This window comes from Hippichthys cyanospilos, chromosome 2 (genome assembly GCF_059441005.1).
Source record: "Hippichthys cyanospilos isolate Australia breed blue-spotted pipefish chromosome 2, RoL_Hcya_1.0, whole genome shotgun sequence".
In the NCBI taxonomy this organism is placed as follows: domain Eukaryota; kingdom Metazoa; phylum Chordata; class Actinopteri; order Syngnathiformes; family Syngnathidae; genus Hippichthys; species Hippichthys cyanospilos.
The window spans coordinates 11,660,485-11,685,212 of NC_142370.1; the positions used below are offsets into that span (position 1 = coordinate 11,660,485).

Sequence of the window (24,728 nt, forward strand, 5' to 3'; positions counted from 1 at the left end):
CAGTTTCTGCGGACAAATTGAAAAAATGCCGTTTTTAAATGGAAAATGAAAAGATAAAAAATCTGATGCATCGCTCAGTCAAAAGATCAATTATTAACATGGTCATTTTCAGCCCTAGTTCAGACAACAACGCACTTTACCTTAAATCACTTTTTAATGTAAACCGAACATTCATTGAAAAAAAATGGCTATTCATAGCTTGTGCATAACAAAGTGTATGAGACACCATTTTTACGCATTTTATGAAAAAAAAAACGTAATCTCCATGAAATAATGAAAGTCTTTCCAAATCAACACACAATAACAGAGTGCCTTATTGAATTATGCTGCAAAAATTGCGTCCCGCCAGTTGAGCTGCGCCGGCAAACCTGGCATGATGTCATTGAGCCATTTTGCTGCCTAGCTAGCTGGACAGTGAGTGCACTGGTAGCTATTCTTCTGATTCATGTCATGATTTGATCATGTTGCATTTTGTCTTTGGTTTGCTCAAAACCATCTTCAGAATTTGTCAATGAGATAACACCTTGGCGCAATGACGTCGCACACTTCTGAGCTCCAATCTGGCGGCGCGGCCAGTGAGCCCACGCCGATCGCGTCACTCACGAATATTGCACTTTCAACGTCTTTTCAGAGGTCTTTTCATCACAACTTTACAAAAGAATGTTATTATTTGTACTTATTTGTAGTCTTTAAAAAAAACTTTAGACTTTTGATATCTCATACACTTCAAATGTCACAATTAAAAAGGTAGTAACCATTGTAAACATCTTGTAAACAACCCATCCAGCATTGTGCCACTTGTGCAAACCCCAATTTCACAATTTAGCTCAGTCGATTTTTAAAGTGACAAATGAATCCAATTTCATTTGATTTCTTAACCACCCTCTATTGTTACCCCCTAGTATATATACATATACTGTGTATATACAAATCCTCCAACTCTGGTCTTGATTATTTTGAGAGGCCTTACTGTTGTCTTTTTTTTTCCCCCTCCAGCACATGTGTCTGCCCTAAAGAAAAAGGGCCTCCTCGCATCATCTATGTTTTCATTGTCTGCATCCAAACATTTTGTTCCATTCAGTTTGCATATCAATCTCTTTTTGCGATACACTGGCGTGAAATTTACAAAAGACCCTCTCAAAGTCCTGGTAGGTCAGTGGCCGAATCCTACCGGCCATCTCCATGCCCTGCTGCGAGGACGTGCGTAACAGACCCGCTCGGGCTTCCTGGAAGAGTCTGGACAGGTCAAGTGCCGAGAAACCCTCAGTGCGTTGGACAAGCAGCGCCAGCTCCTCTTCGCCCATGCAGCATTTGTGCTGGGATTGGCTAAGGAGCTGGCTGACAATCTGATGTCTGGCCGCACTATCGGGCAGGGAAACCAAAACCCGCCGGCTAAAGTACCTATGCAACCCCTCATCTATATCCTGCGGTCTGCTTGTAGAGCAAACCACTAAGACTTGGTGTCTTCCATCCACTGCTGAGCCCATTAAAAGTGAGTCCAGCTGTGAAAGTAGCGCCCCTCTCAGTCTATTGATGGGACTTTCCTCAGTGAGTTGCGCCGCGAGCAGCATGTCCACCTCGCTAATGAAAAGGACAGAGGGTTGACGGCAGCGAGCAACCAGAAAGGACGCTCGAATTATTTCCTCCCCTTCTGTCGGCCACTTGGTGACTAAAGTGGACCCGCTGAGTCGCAGTAATGAAGCTCCGAGCTGGACGGCCAGGCAACGGCCAAGCAACGTCCTGCCACTGCCTCTTGGACCAAACAGAAGCACACAACACGGGGTCGGTCCTAAGCTTCTGAACATGTCCGGCCGCAGTATGGGCCAAAGGACGTCCTCTTTCAGGGTGGCTTTGGCCTGCTCTAAGCCTGCAATGTCACTCCAGTCCACGGGAGGGCCCTGCTGAACGATTTCAGAGGTCACCATGTCCAAAAGGTGCGGGTCACAGGTTTTCAGTTGCTCTTCAGTTGAGCGTGAGGATGACAAAGTTGAAGAGGACGGTGCACCTGAGTGTGAGCGATGGATACGATGATCTTCAGCGCTTTGCTCATTGAGGGATGGGGGCATGAAGTTGACTAGAGAGTCTGCCATGCGAGAACCCCCAAGCGAGGATGAGACATAGGCTGGTGGAGAAAGTGGGATGGGAGTTGCCTGGCTGCTATACTTTCTCAGCTGCTCCTCTGAAGGCAGAGTGGACTGCTTTTGTGGATTAAAAAGCTTCTCTGGAGTTCGATTAAAACCACTGCCCATGGGACTGTTACAGTTTCTGTTTGTACTGCTGCTGCTGTCTGCCATTCTGTACATGGGGCTTTCGCTTGAATTTGGAGTCTGGTTGTAGCCAAAGTTTGCATAAGAGGAGTCGACATCTGCCTGGCCTGTCACATAGAAGGATTTCCTCTTCAGCAAGTTTGAAGAGCAACTGCTAAGTGGACTTGGCGTGATCGGGGTCAAGTTATGATTGTGGTATGGATAAGGGGGAAGGGGCGTTGGTGCAGCAATGCCTGAGGGGAGGTACGAGGGTGGTCGGGGCACTCCGCCAGTGCTGTACGCAGGTCCCGCTGAGCTCTGGGAAGGGTATCCTGCAGGGCTGTAAGTATAACTAGACAAGTTTGAGGAGCCACCCTTATATGCTGGGGCTAATGTGGAGTGAGAAGGCGGTGGAGGCGGTTGCAGGAGGCTTGAGCTTTGCAACGGCGAAGGGTGTGCGGGGGCAGGGACAGATTGGGAAGTGTAACTCCCGTGCAAGTAGGATCCGCTGTATGTGAAGTCAAATTCCTGAGAAGGCAATGAGGATGAGTGGAGTGAGGCGGCGGTGTGGTTTCCACAACTGGCCTCACTCAGAGTGCTGGAGGCAAGACCAGGGGAGCTACACAAACCGGTTACCACCTCGGAAGCTGCTGCAACTCCTCCCTTGCGGACGGGAACCCCTTCAGGCATGCAGCTCATCGGATAGACCCCGTCCTGCCAGGCTTCCGATTCTCCCTTGCGTCCGCTTAGGCCTCCTGGAACGCCGGGGGCTTCGGGGTAAGAGACAGGCAACTCCAAAATGCCCGAATATTTCTCTGCATATTTCTTGAGCATGTTGGAGGCGGTGAGGGCCGAGATGTCGTCATTAGCCCAGGCGTACTGGTAGGCGGCGGAGCACTGAAGGTGGCCGGGTATGACGCGGTATGTCTCCGTCTTGTGGGCTGGGGAGCATGTGGTTGAGGAGATGTCAAAATGCTGTTCGGCCCACTGGCTTTGTTCGGGATGCCACTGCATCTTCAACCCTAGAAGATGAAAGAACACATGGGGAAATACAGTCAATGCATTAAGGAGTCAGCCTTCAAACACCTGACAGTTTCAAGGGGCCACACTAACAGAGAAACAATTTCACCGTGTGGTTTCGTGCTATTCATGTGACCATAGTTTTCTACAATCTACAATCTACCATGCCACCATGTGGCCTCTTCAGCTAACAGTGAACTTGAGCCGGCTTCATGGCTAGCTTGACCTCCCGAGTCCTGAATACCAATGTACAGTAAATGTAACGTTGTTTTGAAATCCTGTTCAATCAAGAATTGGGGGCGCTAAAAATGATTTAATTATGCAGGCCTTTTAATTTATGCCGAACGTTGCCAGCATTTAGCAATGGCTCCAGCGCCTCGCCTAAATTGGCTAGCAGTGCTCGAGTGCCACTTAAAGGCAGGTTGGAGAGAAGTCGAACTACTTTTAAAGGCAGTTGACTAGACATAAATGACTCTACATACTTTGATGCTGACAGCCTGACTCAGTTGGTGCTCCTACTGATCACATTTTAAACAAACTAGACTGACTAAAGTCTACTGTTTCCACCGGTAACATTGCTGTGACGGTACCAAAAACACATGAGATAAGATTTTTCTAAAATATCACATATGTTTCTAGGGTGGAATGGAGTCCTGCAAAGCACAATTTTGGAAAAAAAACAAAACAAAACTGTTGGTACACAGGAAAGCTTCTGATGTTGCTAAAGTTAGAAAAGTAGGTCCAACGTTTGTGAAATCAGACAAGGATGGCTCAAAACTCTGTTTTAAGTTATTTTTTGTCCAAAAATGACTTCTACTGAAAATAAACACTGGGTATACAGCACAGAAAATAGGTGTAGAGGCATTGCATCAAGGTGAATGAAACGATTGCGGATTCTAATGAAGTAAAAGAAAATGAGTGCTGCTCAAAAATTTGTATGTCATCATTAGTGAAGGTAGCACCGTGGCAACCTATCAGGTATATGATCCTCTCCTGTAGCCGAGGCTGGGCTACGGCCCCGTTAATGCACTATAGCTAGACCATTAAGATCCTGGCCCTCAGAGGGTCACGCTATAATCGCCTGCTCATCTGAGGTGGCTAGCAGTAGGCCTAAAAAACCCAAATCAAAAACAAGGGGCACACACAAAGCCATCAGATTCTTCCCGACACGTAATCAGACACGCTCGCTCGCTCTTGTTCACTGAGCCACATGAACAAACACAAGCGAGGCTACGGCAATTGCTGCAGGCTATGAATCACAATACATTGTGTCTGAAGCTTTTCTTCCTTCCTGCACACTTCCACCTTGACCTCGTCTCTGGAGTACCTCCCCCAGTCTGCCTTGCTAGATTGCTGCCTTGCCTCCTTACCTAAATCCCAGCCATTGTGTGACGCCAACCTCAACCACTACTTTTTGCATATATATTTTCCTAATCACCACAATTTCTTTTCACAAAGCCAATTTGAATTAATAATTCCGCTTTTCTCTTGTATCCTCGGCACCGCCCCCACGTCCCTTTGCTACATCTCATCTGTGGCTTCTTTCACCTGCCCCCTGCCAGCCTTCTTTTATTGCCTCCGGTGGCTGCTGAGGGACCGTTCCCTTTAATCCCAGCCAGCACCATCTGTAAACACAGACAGACTGCCACCGACTCACTCCGCGTAGTCCGACAAGCAAAAGCTGTGGGAATTCATCATCGCAGATTTCAACCTACAAAATATAATAAAGGTGTCTAGTGTCGATTTTTGATTGTCAGGGAGAAAGCCACAGTTGGGTATGAGCAAAATTGGATCATTCATGGTAGAACAATTCCGCATAACCTGTAATCCACTCAGACTACAGCAAATTCAAATTAAATTGCTACATTCTCTGGTCTGTTTTGTGACAAAACAGTTGAGGAGAGGGATCACAAGTCTCCAGACTCCTCTTCCAAACATCTCTCAGCAGCCGCAAGTGGCTAATTAGCACATTGGTAATCTGTTAATTGCATTCCTTTCGAATATTTCAGCCAAGAGGAGGCTGGCAAGGGCCGGTGAGCCTGTCAGACACGCGGTGTAGTGAGAAGAAGCCTTACATGTCTGCAAACTCCCGAAAGACCAACATACACCCTGATTGTAAACAACTCACATTTGCGGTTGATCTCTTCATCAAACAGCAACAACAGCCATTTTGGCACTATTTTCCCGAACATCTTGATATCCTGTTAAAGGTAAGGTGAGTGAATTTTCACTATTAAAAAGCAGGACACTAGAATGTTGCCGAAAATGAAATCTGCAATAAATCCTCAATGATAAAAAAAATGTAATCGCTAGTCAATCTGGCGACTGGTGGATATGTTATTACTTTGGCTAATGCTAAATGCTATTTCGGAAGGCAGTTCAACAGCGCTAAAAGTGTCAATGTACTCACCATTATCTTTTTTGCTTGGTCCCAGCGTTGTGCCAATGTGTTGATTTTTTTTTTTGTCCCCTGCCCATTCAACTTGAGTTGACAATATTTGGGTAGGTAAGATGAATGACAAAAGGTTTCCATGTGCCCCCTGTACTATGCTCACAGACTAGTCATTTCTGTTTGCAAACACACAGTACTGAAATGTTTGCTCTGGCACACAACCACAACTGAAACGTACCACTGAAACGCAAAAAACTGAGAGGCTGAAAAATGCACAACTAAAACGAACGATAGCCTGCACGCACAATTTGAACACTCATATGAATGATTGAAACACTCTCGCACTAAAATGAAACGCTGTTGTTATGACGCAAAACTGAAATATGCTCACCGACAGTAATGAAATTAAAGTGGATTTCACACTTAGTACACTTAATAAAATGCTTGCACTCACCAAAACGGCTGTCTCACAAAACACTTAATCCAACACAAAATCCATTCTTCTTTTTGTCCTCAAGAAGACTCGAATGACTTGCTTGTACAGTACGTCTGTGTGTTTCAGTTCCAACGAGAAATCCTCTACTATCGTATGTTTGAATTCACTTGAAGAAAAAGCCAGAGAATGACAGCTCTACAGAAGCACAGGGCGCAGGGATTGGCACAGCTAAACGGCCAAGCTTACTTGACCTGCATAGCGCTGCCTCCCATGCTGAGTATCCAATCACATGGCGTACATGTAACGTTAAACGCCAGGCTTTCTAGCTGGCCTTAATTGTCTCCACCTGATTGCAAGTGTCTATTAACTCCATGTGCCCGTTCACTCACAGTGCACTGACGCCCGCAAAGGTTAATTGTGAAGGCTTCGGGCAGATTTCATACAGTCTGGTGACACAAGGTAGCTGAATCCTAATTGGATACAAATTTTAACCTAAAACTACAACACTGGAAGGAGTGTAGCCAAATGGATATAATTTGACACGAAGAGAACAGAATATGGACTGAGAATATGGACTGAGCTAATATATACATATATTAGGAAAAATAAATAAAAAGATACATTTACTTTTATTGTGATTATGATATTGATATCAGGTTTTGTTAGGCAAGCAGAGAAGGCCTTGCTGGCTCTGATGGCCCATCACTGCTAAAATGGTAGCATTTTTAACACACCACTTGGGTATTATGAAATTCTTCAAACTATAAAGAACAGAAGTGAAATTTGATCATTGAGAACTACTATTGCCTTTGCCCGACTGTTGCCAGTAGAAAAAAAACAACAACAACTATGAAAGCATTATATTTCACAAATGCTAAAAGAGAGCATAAATGTCTTCTCCATGCATCACTTTTCCCTCCGAAACAAAACAAAAGCGGAATCCAAATGCACTTTGATGTTAAATTTGAGCTCATCCTCGGCTCGCGATGATGACAAGCAGTCTGTCAAAAGCAAAAACAACAACAGACGAGCGAAGTAAACAGAGTGAGTTCAAAGTCTCCTATGCTTGAGCACTGACCCGAAAAAATGAGCTGTCACTAATTCAAAGACAGTAAGGGCTGCTGGTGCTTGGCTGCTGGAAAGATGACAGCTCGATGTGGCAATATAAAGATACTTGACACTTGTCAGCATCTTTTAAGGAAAAAAAAAAAAAGACTAATATTCATGGTAATCAATGCTCTTTGACATCACGGCGTGACCATCAAACTCCAATCAGTGGAATCATCAGAAGATCATCTTTGACAAATCCAAAATATCATGAGACGATCTGCAAAGCTTTTGTTAGCAGTGTCGCTAAATTTAGTCAGACAAACGAGAAAGATATTCAAAAGCTGTCTTTTTTTTTACTTTCCCCTGGCTGACAGGTGAAAAATGTCATTGACACGATTGCTAACACATCTCCCAGGAAAAAAAAATGGTGGCAATGCTAACAGTAGAAATGGCAAGACCTTTTCCACTCTAATAGAAAAAAAAACAAAACCCGACACACACACACACAAAGGGAGCTTGCCAAAGATGCTCTTATAGAACCGACACAACCGATCTAAGGTCCTGATGTTGCTCACTAGGCCACACCCTTTAAAGGCACTCCCTAACACACAAATACTACAGCTTCTACTTAAAAAAATAAAAATAAAAAAAAAATACATATTTGTGATTTTTCTTTGTTCATTTTCTCTGTATTATAGTTTCATATTTACCATATTATGTACCGATACCTATATGGAGTTTTCCTAAAATGTTCATGAAATTAATGGCAATTTTCCATTCCTCATATTTCTCATTTATATCTATTTGGTATTGATAATACAATGCTATCTTAAATCTGTTTTTATTGCCATTTTTACATTTCCAAATGTTATGATTTTTCAGGCTTCTTTAACAGATTACAGGTTTGAATTTATTTCATTCATGCAAGGGGCCAGACCAATGGCCAAAATCCGCATATAATTACCTAGTGGCTTCATTTCATTATTCATAAGAAGTAATTAGCTAGCATAACAGCAAAAGTTATCTTTCACATACCGGCATAACAATGTCAAAGATGTTCCAAACAACGTGAGAGTCCGATTACATGTTTGCAGAGGTTGCTGAAAAACCCGTGCGAAAGTGTGGCTGTGATGAAACCGTATAATCAGAGACAGCATCATGAAACAAAACACACGGACGAAAATAAGAATATGGACGTGAAACAAAGGCTACAAAAGGTGGAAGAATTCAAACGAGGATATTGCTGTGTGCGCACAAACTCTGCGCTTAATGTGGGACTGACACTGACAATGACATCGGGGAAGATTGTTTCATGAACAAAAGAGTGCGTACCAAACACTACGTCCTGGTACTCACGTGAGTAGACTACAATAAAAAATGCTGTGTATCCCCGCGTGTGTGTGTAAATCAATCTCAGTCAGTGCATCTTGGCAACTACAGTAATCCCTCGTTTATCGCGGGGGTTACGTTCCAAAAATAACACGCGTAAAGTGAAATCCGTGAAGTAGCCAGCTTAATTTTTTTTTTTTTATTTCACAATGCAATGCTAAACTATAGAATAAAACCAAAAATCAAAACATGTTTTAAAGCCCCATATTTGTTTCAAACTATCATTTTAATATAGTAATACAAAGTTGGAAACTCACTCACGTATTTCACAGTTCCAGCTATGCCGCTTCGTCCTGAACCCGCACATTGTTATGAGTAGTATTGTAGTTAAGCTCTTTCATTTTCTGAGCAAGATTTTTATAAACGGGTAAGCCCGGACATCGAATGAAGTGAAGCCTCTTATATCATAACAATACACTTGAAATTTCAAGTTATTGCAAAAGAAATTTAGGTAAAAGTCAGATTTCCAAAGCTGCGCATTTCTCCATTGCTGTCTGTGTCTACATAGTGTACGCGTTTGCTCTCGGCACGCCTACGATCGGCTCCCAGAGACCAAGCTGTCAATCAATGTGCTTACTAGCACGTTCGCACACGGCAGTTAGAGGAGAGACACAGGAGACGAAAGCAAGCTTTTGGATCCTCTTGCCTTTTGTAATAAATTGACAAGTGAAAAACCAATACAGTACAGCGTCAATATTATATTTCGAGACAACAGTAAAGCCCCTGAGCCAATCAGGAGTCGGAGCACAATGCGCTATAAAAAACATCCACACTCTAAAACATCCGCGAAAGCAGCGAACCCGTGAAAGATGAATCGCGATACAGCGAGGGATAACTGTATTCACATTCCAAAAAATGTCCAGTTTTTCCCAAAGGTCCACAAAATTTTATGAAGGCATTCAAAGAAATGTACTTGGTCTTTATTGCCAAATTTTAATGACATATTGTACTGGCCTGTACTGCATGTGGTTGACAAATCAACATGTATTAGACAGCGCAGAAACTTAACTAAATACTGTACTTACGTCCAAGTAATTGTACTCTAGGCATGGGACGATATCAGAATCTAATGGTTTGATGACCTTAAGCAAAAACATCCCTGTATCGTGGTATCACTGCTTAGTACACTATAAAAACATTTTATTTGAAGCAAAATATATAATACCGCATTTGTTAAATGACAAACATTTATCACGCTGAATTAAAATAAATATGTTAAGAAAACATGTTTTGCTCACCAATAAACATAGACATGAATTATTTCTGATCGAACAAATCCAATGTAAACTGAAATACGGCCACTTATGGGCAGTTTTTGTTTAATAAACCGGTTTTGGACAATACATTTTTGAATCATTGCTTGTGTTGTTATACATGTAATGTATTTTGTTACATGTAATGTAATGTAATGTATTTTGTTAACTTGTATTTTGTTACTTGCACATTCGCACAGCACAAGTACCGTCAATTCCCACATGAGGAAATTCCTTTATAAAGAAAGATTGCACAACGCAAATATGATTCCTAGAGAATACTTACTGTCATGCCAATACGGTTCCCAGCCCAACGCCTATTGTAAGAAATATATTCGAACAACTTACAAAGAAATCCATTTCGCCACACACGGTAATTAAAAAAGCAAAACAATAAAAACCAACAGTATGTTAAGCATTACCCAACCCTTCCAAGGTGTGCGTATTGTTTGTTGACATTGTGTATTAAGATCATTCAAACTAAAAGTTGGAGACTTATTTCTCAATGCGTATTCCAATGGAGTGTCTCTCATCCAGCTTTCAACACGCACAAATTTGTACAAATACACAAATTGGCGTCACTGTCAATAACGCTCTCCTCTGCTCCTTAACACCTTTTACAAGTCGCGCACATCTATTTTTAGCCGCAAACATGATTAAAAACACTCACGGTGTCAATGGCTGCCAGCCGTGGAATCACAACAAAAGATTTTTAGACAGCATCCAAATAAAATTGCTTGGACAAGACAGACGTGAGTGGGTGGGTTAAATGAGGAGGGCACAGTAAAACAAATGCTCACCATCAAGGAAACTGTGTGTGCCGAGACTAAATGAAGAGTGAGTAAATAGTAGGTGGGGGTGCCGGGGTGTTTTGTTTGTCAGCCACTGTATTTCCTGTGATTGGTGCAGCAATGATTGCCATGTATACAAAAAAGACAGTACAGCGCACCCCCATTATAAAATAAAAAAAAAAAACACGTAACCACACACACTCAGCCGTAAAGGTTTTTGTTTTTTTTTTTTAATGGCCAAAAGAAGTCTTAGTGTTTGCATACAATTAATACTTTTAAAAACAAGCTGTCAACATGACATCACCTGTCCTCTAGGTTGGGCCAGTGACCAATCACAGCTCAGTTTATGAAGGTCACAAGACCAACAGATGAGCAGTGATTGATCGTTACCTGAGTCTTGAGCACAAGTGACGTCGTTTTCCGTCAACAAAAAGTAACAAAATGTGAATTTAAAGGTATCAACTTAAGATAAAAAAAAGTTCTAAAATTAATGATCAACAAAATTTTAGCTTTTTACTGCTAAAAAAGTCTAAATAAGTGGACTATGATATCTGTATTCATCTTTATTGATAAATATAAAAGCTTCAACGGTTTCCATTACAGAATGTGCTACATTAACAGTTTTTTTTTTTCTTTTTAGGGCGTGAGTAACACAGACACGTGTAGGAGTAACAGTATAGGTCAGAATTATTACGCTATAAAACCCCCAAGGGCATTTGTTATTGCTTGGGCTCGTTCTGAAGAGCCTAGCAGAAGCTGTTGGTTGAAGTTGTTTGCATCATTCCCCCCCTGAGCAACTATGATGTCAATTTCCTTTGACAGCAAGCAACAAAATGGCCTACTCCTATTTAAAAAACAAAATCCAGGTGGGGATAAGCAGCTCTGGAAAATGGATGGATGGATTTTGATGCTTAAATTGTTATTCACAAGCACAACACTAATCAGAATATTTAGCATAGTGTAGCTGCATTGAATATATAATTGTTAAAAAAAAAGGGGGTTTAATCTCCCTTTAGGAGAGATATTTGAGCACGGTGGAGCAACGTCATTTATTTATTTAAATGCGACTAAATGATGCCATTATTGTATATTTTATAAAGTACGATGATACCAGTAAAGTGTGAATTGTCGGGACTGACGATTTGATCCGGAACCAAGAACTGTCGGTTAATGGTGTCAAATCTCAACACAGAAAAGTAGTCTCTCTGCAAATACAGTAATGTGGGTCAACAGTGCTAAGAAATATATGGAGGTAGATTGTACTCTCGCCAATGGCCAGATCGATTCCTGGGAAAAGCGCTTTATTTATCCGTGCGTTAACATATTAAAAGAATTTTATAAACGGAGACCTAATCGTCAAAACAATTTGATCCCGCAACCACAGAAAAAGTCGAGAGGACGCGGCAACAGAAGAAAGTGGATAGTAGGGAGGGGGCCACTGTAAGGCGTCCATCCTGGTAAACAGAATGAGATAATTATTGACGCGCTGTCATTTTGAACCCACCTTTCACGCCAGCGTCACCTTCCCATCGGCTGTCTTGTAAATCTTAGCCACTGGGCCGCTTTTGGACATTAAGTGCTCACTAAGCATACCGCACGCATCATATTTCAAGTGACGGTGAGGAGCTGGATGCGTGCATGTGTGTGCGTGGGTGGAGTGTTGGTTGTAATGGTTATCCATTATCATACAGCATACGGTAACGGCGGCCCCACGATCATTTTCGAGTGACTTATTTGTGCAAGTAGCAATCTGTTGGCCACTTGAAAAGAAGTGTATGACGGGCTTAATCCCAAAACAGGCATTCAGGAGGTCATGCAGCAACCCCCTTCCTCCTTGTTTTTTGTTTCTGCGAAAATGAAATGTGAACGCATGAGTGGATAATTATTTTGGTTTACAGATTGCAAATTGTAATGGTAACAACGCAGATATTTAGTCAAACATCATTTTCCGAGTGTGTGTGTTTGATAGTGTTTGTGTTTGATACAGTAGCTCGAGACACAACTTTCACAAGACATCTAAGTGATTATTTTCTGTACCTTGTCTGTTTATCTTCCCAAAACATCTCACACATTTTTCTGTCAAAAAGTCGAAACAAGTTTCTCCGTACAATGAAATTCTTACTTTGCTGTCCACACCAATGTCGTAAAGACAAGATTTAAAAAAAAAAAAAAAAAACAACAACAAAAAACAGCACATGCACAAACTGTAAGGGGGTAGTTTATGTACAGATACGTACAATATATATATATATATATATATATATATATATATATATATATATATATATATATATATATATATATAAAAAAAATTTTTTTTTTTCCTGTATACACACACACTACTAATTAAAAAAAATACTCTTTGCAGGGACAGGGCGTAAGATTTAGACTGTTTTTCATTAAAAAAGGAATACATTAAATGATTTTAAATTTCAAACACTTGCGAATGAATGTGTTCTTAATGACCATCGGTATGTTTTAAATATAATCATAGGTCTAGTTTTCATTAAATTATATTACATGCGATGTGGCACTTCTCTGGAGGCGGCCATGTTTGTTATAACTACAGACAATGGTAACTGCAGCACCTGCAGCACCTCCTGCTGGCCATAATGAAAAACGCTCTAAATCTTGCACACTGCCCCTTTAAGTAAAAGTTTGTGCAATCCAGGCAACCAAATAGTGAAAATATCGTTATTGCCACGCAAGGTACATATCTATACGAGCGGGAGAAATTGAGGGAGAGAGAGAGAGAGAGAGAGAGAGAGAGAGAGAGAGAGAGAGAGAGAGAGAGAGAGAGAGAGAGAGAGAGAGAGTGCAAAGGGGGTGGAGGGAGACAAAGCTAGAGGAGAGCGGTAGAAGAGTTTAGACAGAGTGAGGGACTCAGAGAAAGAGAGAGAGAGAGTGAGGAAAGACAGCAAGAGAAAGAGGAGAGCAAGAGACAGAACAAGAGAGCAGACAGTGAGAGAAAGAGAGAGGCATGAGAAAGACAAAGACAGAGGGGGGAAGGAGAGGGGGAGGCAGTTGGAGAGAGAGTTCAAGAGGGACAGTGAGAGGAAAAAAATTGATAGGGGGAGGAAAGGGGCGGGGGCGAACCAAAAATGAATCAGCCAGTGTCCACTAGGTTAAGGATCATCCACCCATCCAATTTCTAGAGCCGCTTATCTCCACAGGGGCCGCAGGTTTGCCGGCGCCTATCTCAGTATCGGTTACTGTAAAATGTACGATGTCTGAAAAGCTGTTGTTCCTGGACTAATGACTCTCGATATGTAAGTCCTACTGAAAAAGACACAAAATGTGAAAATGTGCCTTGTGCACAATTTGCATAAGGCATTTATGCTGTGATCAGTGTTGCTAACGGCGTTTAAACTAATGATGTTTGGTAACTGTTTTTTTTTTTTGTCATGAACAGAAAAATATAATTAATTAGTGTCCGGGTATCTGAAAAGCTGTTATCGTTATCGTACATTAAACATGATGCGTTGTAATCAACTGGAAAGAAAAAGTTCACACAGGTGCATTATTTGACAACTTTTATACACCACAAACAGTATATGCCCCCCCAGGATTCCAGGTCTCAGCAAACAAACAGAGGAGCCTGGGTTTGCGCTGCAGAGAAGGCTGTATTTATGTCACTAGTTCATGAAACGCATCTCATATCTGTTATTTGCCCCCTATACAGAATCGACACCTGTGCGCTCACTTCCCAATTATAGTGGATGGCTTTAGATTATTTAGTATGAGGGCGGCTTCGGAAAGTTTCATATGTCCACTGTGGTCAGATGTGAATGGAACACGGGGGAAAACTAATAATGCCTAGATTCGGAGTGAAAATTCACACACAACAAAATCTGAAGGCTTCAAAATGTAAGGGAAGGGGTAACAGGTTGCGGTCCAGAAAATATACTAAATACACGTATGTTGTTGACGTGTTTACTTTTAAGAAAGATACTATTTGATGTGCAGGACAAACATAGCATTGTCACTTTAAGGACAATAATTGATTAGTATCTACGCATAATTACTTTTATAAAGTAACATTCCCCCAACTGGTTATGATTTATAAAAAAAAAAAAAAAAGGCCTGTTAAGCGACAGAATGTCTTCCTTGTCAGCTCCTTTTTGTTCGTGGTAGAGTCAACAAAACACAGATCACAAAGCTAACATTAAACATTACTTTGAGTGAATAAACATGAAAGACTGTAATTTTAGGTGTTTCTCCTCCATGTTCACTGATTTCCATACCAGAGGCAAAAAAAACATCAATTACCGTGTGTGTTTTAAAGCAAAAACAAAAAAGACTGTTATTTTGCGTAAATCAAAAAGGAGGGAATTAAAAAAAAAAAAAAGCATGTCAGGCTGCTTGATATCAGATCTCGGCGGAGAAACTTGATGTGAGCTGATGAGCAGAAGGTATCTCGGGAGGGGGTCTGATGGTGGGGGAGTTTAATGTGATCATAGGGGACGCTCGACTTTCAGGGAACGGGCCGGTAATGAGCAATCAATAACATCCTTAACGGAGTTAGAGCGAGTGGCTGACAGCAGATGCGGGGATTCGACTAACTGGCGACGTCTGATCTCGCATTACCGCACACTCTTGCTCTCACACGCACACCCGCACACACAGTAACATATGGCTCCACATATGCACACGGTCTCCTCAGGTGTTAGCCATCCAACATGGCGTCATCGTCTTCCCATCGATCGTTATCACATTCGCAGCTGATGAAGGCGAGAGGCCCCACTGCCTTTCAAGGTTTTATTCCACCGACTGTTGGGGATCATTTATAATCGCGTTAGTTTATAGCCAGAAGAGGTAAACAACTGTTGCAGACCTCAATGTGTGGCCTCCTACCTGCAGTATGTTTCAGCGGAGGGTTACAGTTTGGGTTCAAGAAAATACAGTATTTAATATTTGAGGATGGACAGTTGCTCCAACATAACACAAAGACAAGCCAAATATCCTTAAAAACGCCCCCCAAAAATTGCGAGGTTTGAGACAAATATCTAATTTGGTTGATGAAATGTAGTGACGTCAAAACAACAGGGGCAATTTATACTGGTTAAAACAGAACATACGAGTGAGCTTGTTTTGATAAAAAGTGAACGGTAGGAACAGCAGTTGTGTCAGTTGAGTCATTTACCTCAATTCATCGGCTTTTGAAAAGTCAACCAACAATCCGGGCACTGTATAAGGTTTGTAACACAATCGATTTCTTTAATTAAAAACAGTTCCAACGTGTACAACTCCTGTAACTGCTGCTCTCTAAACCACGCACTCAAAGTCTCATCTACAGAAATGTTATGAGAAAAAGATGAGCAAAATAGTTTCCTTAGCATAAAAGATTCAGTGTAAAGTTGTAAACATGATGGGGAGCAACAATGAGACAGTGTATGCTAGGCCGATACTATGGCAATGACTCACAAAAGCAGTAGTCAGTAAATGCTATCTTCATTGAGTGCTGCTAGCTGCTAGCATCTAGCGCTATTCGCAGATCCGAGCTGCTAACAATGAATCTGCCCTTAATCACTGGCACCAAGCACTGTATAACACAATGTAATTATAATGAAGTCTTTTTGAGAACCGCTGGCCTGGACTTTTTGCTGGAGATAGATATGAAGTGGCGATGATAGTGATCTGTCCGGGCCAGCACACTATGTATCCCTGGAACAACAGGGAGGCCATTCCCTTAATTGCAAGCTAATGTTTTCTATCATTTCTGCGCGTATGTTACAAAATGTAATGAAATCCTGCTTCTAGATTAGCCGCAAGCTAAATCATTAGGTGTATCGATTAGAAAAAAAAAGTTTCTTAAGCAGCTCAGGCATAAATGAGGCCTTTTTTTCTCAGAAAGCAGGCACATAAAAAGACAGAGGTAAATACCAAAGTTGGAGAGTACCACCCAAGGGGTCAGTTGACTCAGCACACACGCTTTTGCAGGTCTAAACGCAACAAAATACACACATGAACATAATGCTGTAGAGCAATTTGGGGCCATCTATTCAAGAGGATGAAAATGTACAATTTAATGGGAGTTATTTGAGTAGGTTTTGAGAATTTGAAGTGACTTCAATGGTTCCTTTGCATTTTCTGCATGAACTCAAGGTTTGTGTGAACATAATGCCAAGATCTGTGAAATTTACTTTTATTAGAAAATGGGTTTTCTCAGATCTATCTTACTATTACTCCAGATTTACTTTTTACCATCTAAGGTGGACTTCTATTCCTCCTAAACCAGTGAAAACTTTTACTTTTAACCTGAAAGTATACTGGCGGAGTCATTGCCCATTTTAACTTTAATTGAATTGGAAACGTATATTACATGGTATCCTAATAGACTACACACACACACGCATACACTAAAATAGCAATATAAAAACAAATACGGCGGCCTCCTCAGACCACACAAACTTCATGGGACAAGACCATAAATCCACATTCTTCACAGTTATTCATTCTTGATGAGCATGAAAATCCATTTATCGACAAAAAAGAACTGTATACGCTCGTCACTAGACAATGTCGCTTTTATTGTGCCTGTACAAGGCCCAATTCTGGTCCACAAAGCCACCCAAGTGACTCGAGCCCGTGCAGAAAAGACACCATTCATTTGATGTACACATCAAGAGGGACTATATCACAAAAGGACCAGCACAGAAAAAACTGTTAGAAACAGAGAGCAGGCCTGCTTCATGGATGAAATAGGTTGATCGTATTTAGTTTAAAAAAAAGGGGGGGGGGGGGGCAGGACAACTGCTATAGAATTTTTTTTTTTTTTTTTTTTTTTTGGTGAATGTCATTTAACTTCAATGTATAAGCTAGGATAGGACTAGGACCAATACCAAGTGTTGGAATGGGGCCGGTACCTAGCCTTATTTCAAGTTATTCGTACTCACGGTGGCAGCCAATCCAAGTACCAACTGTTTACTTGGAGCAGTTTGATGATCACAAACTACAAATTGCAACTTTAGAAGAATAGGAAATTGCCATGAAAAAAAGAGAAATGTTATATTGGAAGCAAAATGGGAATCTTTAAAGTTTTTTTTCTGGGGGGGGGGGTGACTAAAACAAGGTACAACTTGTACAACTGTATAAGGTGTTGGTATTTGTTATCAATGACTACTTAAGGGTTGAGTACTTGTCCTGGTATCGGTCTGAGGAAAAAAAGTGGTATCAAACTTGTCTATACAAGTTGAGTTTGCCTGTGTCCCAGACGCATAATTTTTGATGGACGCATACTTTCAAATCAACGATTTTTGACATCAAAACATTAATCATGGTCCATCTTTTGTTCAACTAAACTTGATGACTTAACATTTTTGACAAGTTTGTCTGCCGTGTTTTGACTGATATGATTTTTTTTTTGATCTTGTGGAAATCAGATGAGAAAAGAAAGACACATCTTTGTTTATATAAATGTTGCTTACACAGCAGTGTCATATTTGGGTAAATAAAATTATTCAGTTATCCATATAACTATGGACAAAAAAATAACTTTATACAGCTGGTAATGGCTCGGTAAGTAAATCTATCAAAATGGCATATAACACATTTTCTTTGCATCTTAGCCCTCAATCTAATAAGTGACAAATGCACTCACAAGGTTCTGCTCTGATTGTCCTTCTCAAGAGATCAAGTTGCGGCGCAGAGACGGATCAATACCATTTGCTCACCACACAGGAATCTATTAAAAGGCGGCTTTTATTGAGTAATTAAAAGGCCATTTGCGTTCAGTGCGGGATAACTGTAACCAGCCTCTCATCAAGGACAATGAAGCAGATGGCTTTCATGCATAGCATGTGGTGACACTGCTAGATTTCCAAGATTGATAACAGCTACTGTAAAGTTCTAATCATGAAATGTGACCCTGATTTTTCTGTTGAATATGTGCTCCTCTATGACTAACCTATAATCACCTTAATTGCTGTATTTGCTGAGCCTCATGTTAAATTGTTAACAGTTTGCAGTTTTGAATCAGATCCACACAAAGTGATGAATTCACTGCTTAAGCCCACACCCTCATCACACATAAAACGTGACAAAACGCCAGAGATGCAGCCGACAAGTTAGGCAATCAACCTGGCCGTTGACATGCACCGCTTTAACTGGGAAACCACTCCAAAGATAACGTTAAATAAACGAAACTATCACAACAATGTGCTTTTTCCATTTTTGTTAAGCAGCATTTTTCACTTGTTTTACTCCTTTCAGAGGACAAACTTCTAATTTGTGGTTACAAAATACTCAATTTTGGCTCCAGAATACTCATTTGTGGCCGCAAATCAGCTATTAATTATTAATTATTAATCATCACATTAATTATTAATTTGTAGTTGTATTAGCATTCTCATCAAGAGCTTGGAGGTGATTGTCATCCATTTCTTTTTTTTATTTTCATTATTATTTACTGCAGTGGTAATCATTATTTTTAATGATGTACCCACTGTGAAATATTTTTCTCAGCCAAATACCCCCTATCAGCACAAATCACTTTTGAGAGGAAAAACAAAAAAATAAGACTTAGAGCAGTGAGTGTCCGTCATATGCGTCATATAATTTACTGTCAATTAGAAAAGAAAGCCACATAGTTCCTAAATAGCATCAATATAGATTTGCCAATACCTGCAGAAACACTGTTACAATCTCACATACACCCTGAAGTGTCTTCAGCTACTCACTGGAGGACTTGCAGATTGCAGCCAAGTACCCCCTAAGTAGTGCAAAGTATTTATGGATGAAGGAGAAAAAAAAAAAAAAAAAAGACTTAAACCAGTGCTGTAGCATCAATGTCTGAACAACATTCATTTCATAGACTCTTCTAAGTCGGTGGTGTCAAACATGTGGCCGGCTGGCCATTTTTGGGCCGCAAATGATTTTAATCCAGCCGGCGAGATGATTTTGTGAAGTATAAAAATGAGCTGAATTTTTTTCAATAAATGAAAAACCTGATATGTTTTATGATTGTAGTAATGTTAATATTTGATGACTAATAGTGATGTTGTACTTCTTTTATTTTGGACATTATTGAAAATAATAAGAGGAATAAATCAGAATAATAAGTTGTTTTAATTATTCAAATGTATACCATGATTTTATTGGTCAAGCCCACTTGGGGAATAGATTTTCCTCCATGTGGCCCGCAAGCTAAAACAAGTTTGACATCACAGCTCTAAGTGTCTTTTGTTGAACAATTCCAGAGGATAGATCATGTAGCAACATCTGATTTAAATGAGCACCACTAATGACAACGCATATCCATATAAAACTAAAACTAAAGGCATGTGCCGTTTGACAAATGAGTTCCTGTAACACAACATGGCAATAATTTTCTAATTAAAATGCTTTTAATTTGAAATGCACTGTTCCCAAAATGCAACAAATAAGATTTTCTACTAAAAGAAGTGCCTTCATACACCCGTGACAAACGCTGATTAACAGTAAATGCCACTTTTGATTGGTCAGCTTGGCAGAAAAGGAAGGAGACTGTCAATAAATAAATAAAGCTCTGGTGCTCATATGATCTTCAATTAAAAAAAAAAAAAAAAAAGACATTCAGCCCTACTGCCACAGCAAGGTTTACATAACCAACGGCCACGATGCGTCCCCTGCCTCCACTGGACATTTTCCACACTGGTACAATTCAAGAAACTGCAACAATCCCATCTTTGTTGTACTTAATTGTTGTTGAACCAACAATATGGCATCTGTGTGATCGTGTGAAAAATATGAATGAGCCATTCAGGCCACTCAATGGAGTTGCTTGACAGCGACCACCTAGCTTTTTTCCCTGCCTAAGCCCCCCCAGCCACACTCCAAAACATTTTCAATGCCTTGGCACTTGACACATCCCCTGGAAGCACGTCCCAAAGCCGCTCTGGGATTCAAGCGCTTGGCGCAAGCGCGGCCACAAAGGGGCCGATGCGAACGTGCTTTGTGAGACTTGGAGGACAAAGCCCACATTAGCGAGCATGTCAGCTGGACTCCCAAGGGGGGGGGGGGGGGGATCCCAGTGGCCTTGAGGAATGTGGTGTGAAGAGGATAAATATATGTTAGTGGGCAAGGAGACGGACCCCTGGCTGCGTGTCTGTTCGTCTCAACGGCATCAAGCAAAGATCTAAGCAGATTTATTAGTTTCAGAATCCGGGCCATACGAAGCGACAATTTGCTGGATAAGCCACAGTATGCCTCTATCTCTAACCATTACCGAGCTACAACCTTTTCAAATAGTGACATAAAATACAGAAGAAAACTGGCGCTTTAAGGGTTAAGTTTACATTACACTGATTAAAAACCAGGACTCAAATTGATTTTCAAAAGGATTTTTATAAGCAAATCAAAACGTCTTCAAATATCTGTCTATTGGATTTATTTGATTCAATTCCTAATCGTCCAGAATGACTGAAAAAAAAAATAATAATAATTTTTTGCCCTCATTGCCCAACTTTATGAATAAATTATAATAGCAGTGTAATGAGATCTGGTAAGGTGAAATCTCGCATGATGAAACAATATGAGATTTATTTTCCCAATGCACGACAGTAAAACACGCTGCCAAACATGATGAAAATTCCATGAGTAGCTCTTTTGTTAGTTCGGTCTTGTATAAATAAAATTTGCGTCACATGAAAATGAACGTCCGTATGAAACCTAAAAAAAATTCTTGCACCATTTTATAATGCTGTCACAATGAATTATAATATGTATTTTAATGTTCCGATTAAAGGAAATGCACGATTACTGTCACAGCATTAAAAAACATTAAAGTAGATTTGCTGAAAACAGCACAAAAAAAAAGCTGTTAAAAATCTCACATACCTCTGAAGTGCTTTGGTAATTTTCTTGCATACCACGCAATAATGAGAAACCATTTGGAAACAGGAAAAATATTATACAGTTTGCAAGAATCCCATCTCATTCTCATGAACTCACTCGTGAGACATTTTGTTCCCCAGGGATTTGTGTATGTCCCATTGCTAGTAAATGAACGTCTTTTTTGACGTGTGCTCATATATTTTATACCAATGCTAAAATGTGTTCTTTTGATTGAGAGAATGGTGAGCTTTTCATCCAAATGCTTCAACTTGGCATCAAAATTTGTGAAAATGTGCAAAATGAATGAGCGACTCAATTTCCTTTTGGTATTACTTTGTGAATATTGAATGCTGAATAGTGAATATTGAGAGAGGAGACTGAGCGATTACATCATTTGAGCATCCCTCTGCCAAAAGTCACTTGGCTAAATGTCAAAAAAAAGGGATCATAGACAAACTGCCCATGGAGCTTTCGTGGTTTGTAAGACTGGTCACAATTGTGTCAACATTCACCGCATACTGAGCACTCGTGAAAAGGAGGAGGCAAAAAAAGACTTTTGTCAGAAAGAAGTAGACAAGGTGTTCTCAGTCTATAAATGAAGGTGTGTAATGTTTATGAAAATAGGAAGCATTTCAAGTTATTTCCAATCCAAAAACACTCTTAACTTCATCATTCATCTCTGTGGCATAATCTCCAATCCATAGACGAAAAGAAATCATAAAAATGAATCGAGATCTTATTTTTGGGACGTAACAGCCCGGGACTAATCAAGAGTATGTATACTCTAATTATACAATAAGCCTTCACTATTACGATCGAAAAACAGTCTTCTAGCTGCGGCTCCGGCAGCTTTCCTGACCTCTGAAATAACATCGAGCTAACAGTGGACAAGCATACACCTACTCAAAAGTCAATACCATGCGCGAATCCTCATCCTTGTGCATGATTTATGCATCACATAGGAGGGAAGGGTGCAGAAGGGCGGGCTCGCGCATGGGTCCGTCCTGCCAATAGAATTCTGCCCTCTTGCTTGCCTCCAGGGAAAAAAGTAATTGTAGCAACAGAAACACACGGTGACTGAATGGATCCAGCCACGAACAAAAATCAGGACCTATAAATGCCACAAGATGGCAACAATGCACTACTTTGCGTGTGAATGAAACTCCTCGATCTACTTAGACAAAGTTTCAAGACACCATTAGATCAAGGCAAAGCAGGATTTTTACCAAATTCATCTCTTCAACTGACTGACCCTCAAAAAACTATCAACCGAATGTCCTTAATGGTGTGTATAAGTGTGTGTTTTTTTTTAATCTTTTTATTGGACATGTGAGCCTTGCACATGTTCAAGCGCATATCACAGAGGTGTCCAAACCACGGCGCTGGAGACATTTGCAGGCCGCCATCAACATTTCAGCAGCCTGCGGCATATACTAAAATGACATTTTCACATGGTCCTCAATGCTATTTAAAAAATAAAATAATGAAAACGTATGAACAGGGTTAGCAGTGTGAAAAACAATCCCTATTTGCCTCATCACCCTAAACAGAAAGCATTGACGTAGCTGTTTTTTTTTTTTATTTTAAAGAACTACATAGCTTTCTTTATTCATTTGTACAGTATTTACTTGGTAAGTAAAAAAAAAACAAACAAACAAAATGACTGTTACGACATTCATTTTTCCTATGCGGCCCTCAGAGTAAAAAGTTTGGACACCCCTGGCATACAACTTTATAATGCAAGACATTAACATGCAAAGAAATTTTGCTAGCTCAAAATATAAACTAAAATGGCTGAGGATGACCTTAGATCGGGCCAGGATCTTTGATGTTTTATTCCGATGCTTTATCTGGCTGCATCTAGACATATTCGCACAAACCATGGCGCATAAAACAGCAATTCAATTTTAAAAAAGATCAGTGTAGATGATCTTTTAGCCGAAGACTGTTTAGCATTAGCATTATCACTATCGTAGTGTATACTGCTACTGCTGCGCCTCACTAAAACCACGAGTGACTATTTGGGGTGTCCCGATATAATGATTGTTTGAACTTATGATATGATGCCAATTTGCAGCCTAGGGTACTGTCAACCATCGATATCAATCTGATATGCTATATATGATGCGTGCTTTGACCATGCGATACCATTCGAACAAACAGCAATAGTATGCACCAGTAGATATGAGAAAATACAGTATTCAGAATTTATATCGGCACGTCAGACCCAGATGTTAGAAGATAGAAGAGCAAGAGCAAAGTCTGGAATTGACTCCTTTTATGTGAATGGTAATATCGGCGATTTTGAGCGTGGAGCGATATGATCCAGGATTGTTTTTTGGCTGATATCGTACCAATAGCAGATGGTGCCAAACCAAACTGAAAATATATTGTCTAAAGTGTCATATATTCTTTTTGAAAACAGTCCTATTGCACTGACATCAGGCAACGCGCTAACATAGCCTTGTCAACCTATGCCGTGGAAACGTTTTGCAGTTTTAACTTAAAATCACGTATTTAAACCTTCGTACCCCTCACCTTATAGTGGCCATTAACAGTAACCTCGGTAATCGCTTTTAGTAAACTTATATCCATCCATGTTGCCCAGGTCGCTAAGCTAACAAGTTTGCAAACTTGCTTTGTGCGAGCACGTAAAAAGAGGCCTACAGACAAGTAACCACAACAATACCTAGATTTGAGTCGAACGGGAAAATTCCGCGTTCATTTCTAATGGTTAATTTGTTACCCAAGCCGAGTTAGCATTGATTCATTCCACTCTCTAATAGTAATTAACATGACACACCACACGGGTTTTGGAGTTTTTCATTGCTCTCTAGGGATCTTGGATTAGCGGACGTTGTTAATATTTGTCAACTTGTGAAGCCCTTTGACACCCTTTTACAATTAAAAGCTGTATAAATAAACTGCAGTCAAAACTGCATCGCTAAACTGGATACAGTGACTTCAAACGTGGAATCGAAGAGCCAGCAATTGTGGAAACGTGCAGCCGTTTAGGTTTGGGAGAGGAAGGTACGGAGCTCCAAAAGCCAACCGTGTAATGTGCAAAAAGATGACAGCGCAAGCTCCACCATGGACCCCAAGCACTACCGGACAAATGTAAAGTGAGCAGGAAAAGAAAACCGTGACTACAAGAGCGGGGGGGGGGGGGGGGGGGGGGGGGGGGGATTTGTGGATTTACATATGTTCAGGCCCTCCCTTGGGTACAGGACACTCTCTTCTAGAACAAAATACACTTGAAGAGACACTTAACATATTTGCCTAAAGATCATAAGTCTTTTCTGGCTGTCGTTTGATGCTCATGCTAGCACACTAACAAAA

At 40.6% G+C, this 24,728-nt stretch overlaps 1 protein-coding gene across 2 annotated transcripts in view; it reads right to left on the reverse strand.

Moving 5' to 3' along the window:
* Positions 1-24,728, reverse strand: part of LOC148427297 (fidgetin-like) — a 27,162-nt gene continuing 2,434 nt past the window's right edge. Inside the window, exons 1-2 of one of the 2 annotated variants that reach the window (XM_088407789.1) lie at positions 10,587-10,662; positions 1-3,268 (exon numbers count right to left, since the gene is read on the reverse strand). In XM_088407789.1, the coding sequence (XP_088263915.1) occupies positions 1,047-3,260 (2,214 nt within the window). In that variant the 5' untranslated portion in view covers positions 3,261-3,268; positions 10,587-10,662 and the 3' untranslated portion in view covers positions 1-1,046. Of the gene's footprint in view, positions 3,269-10,586; positions 10,663-24,728 lie in introns of those variants that run through there. The other variant, XM_088407788.1, reaches the window with a different exon arrangement.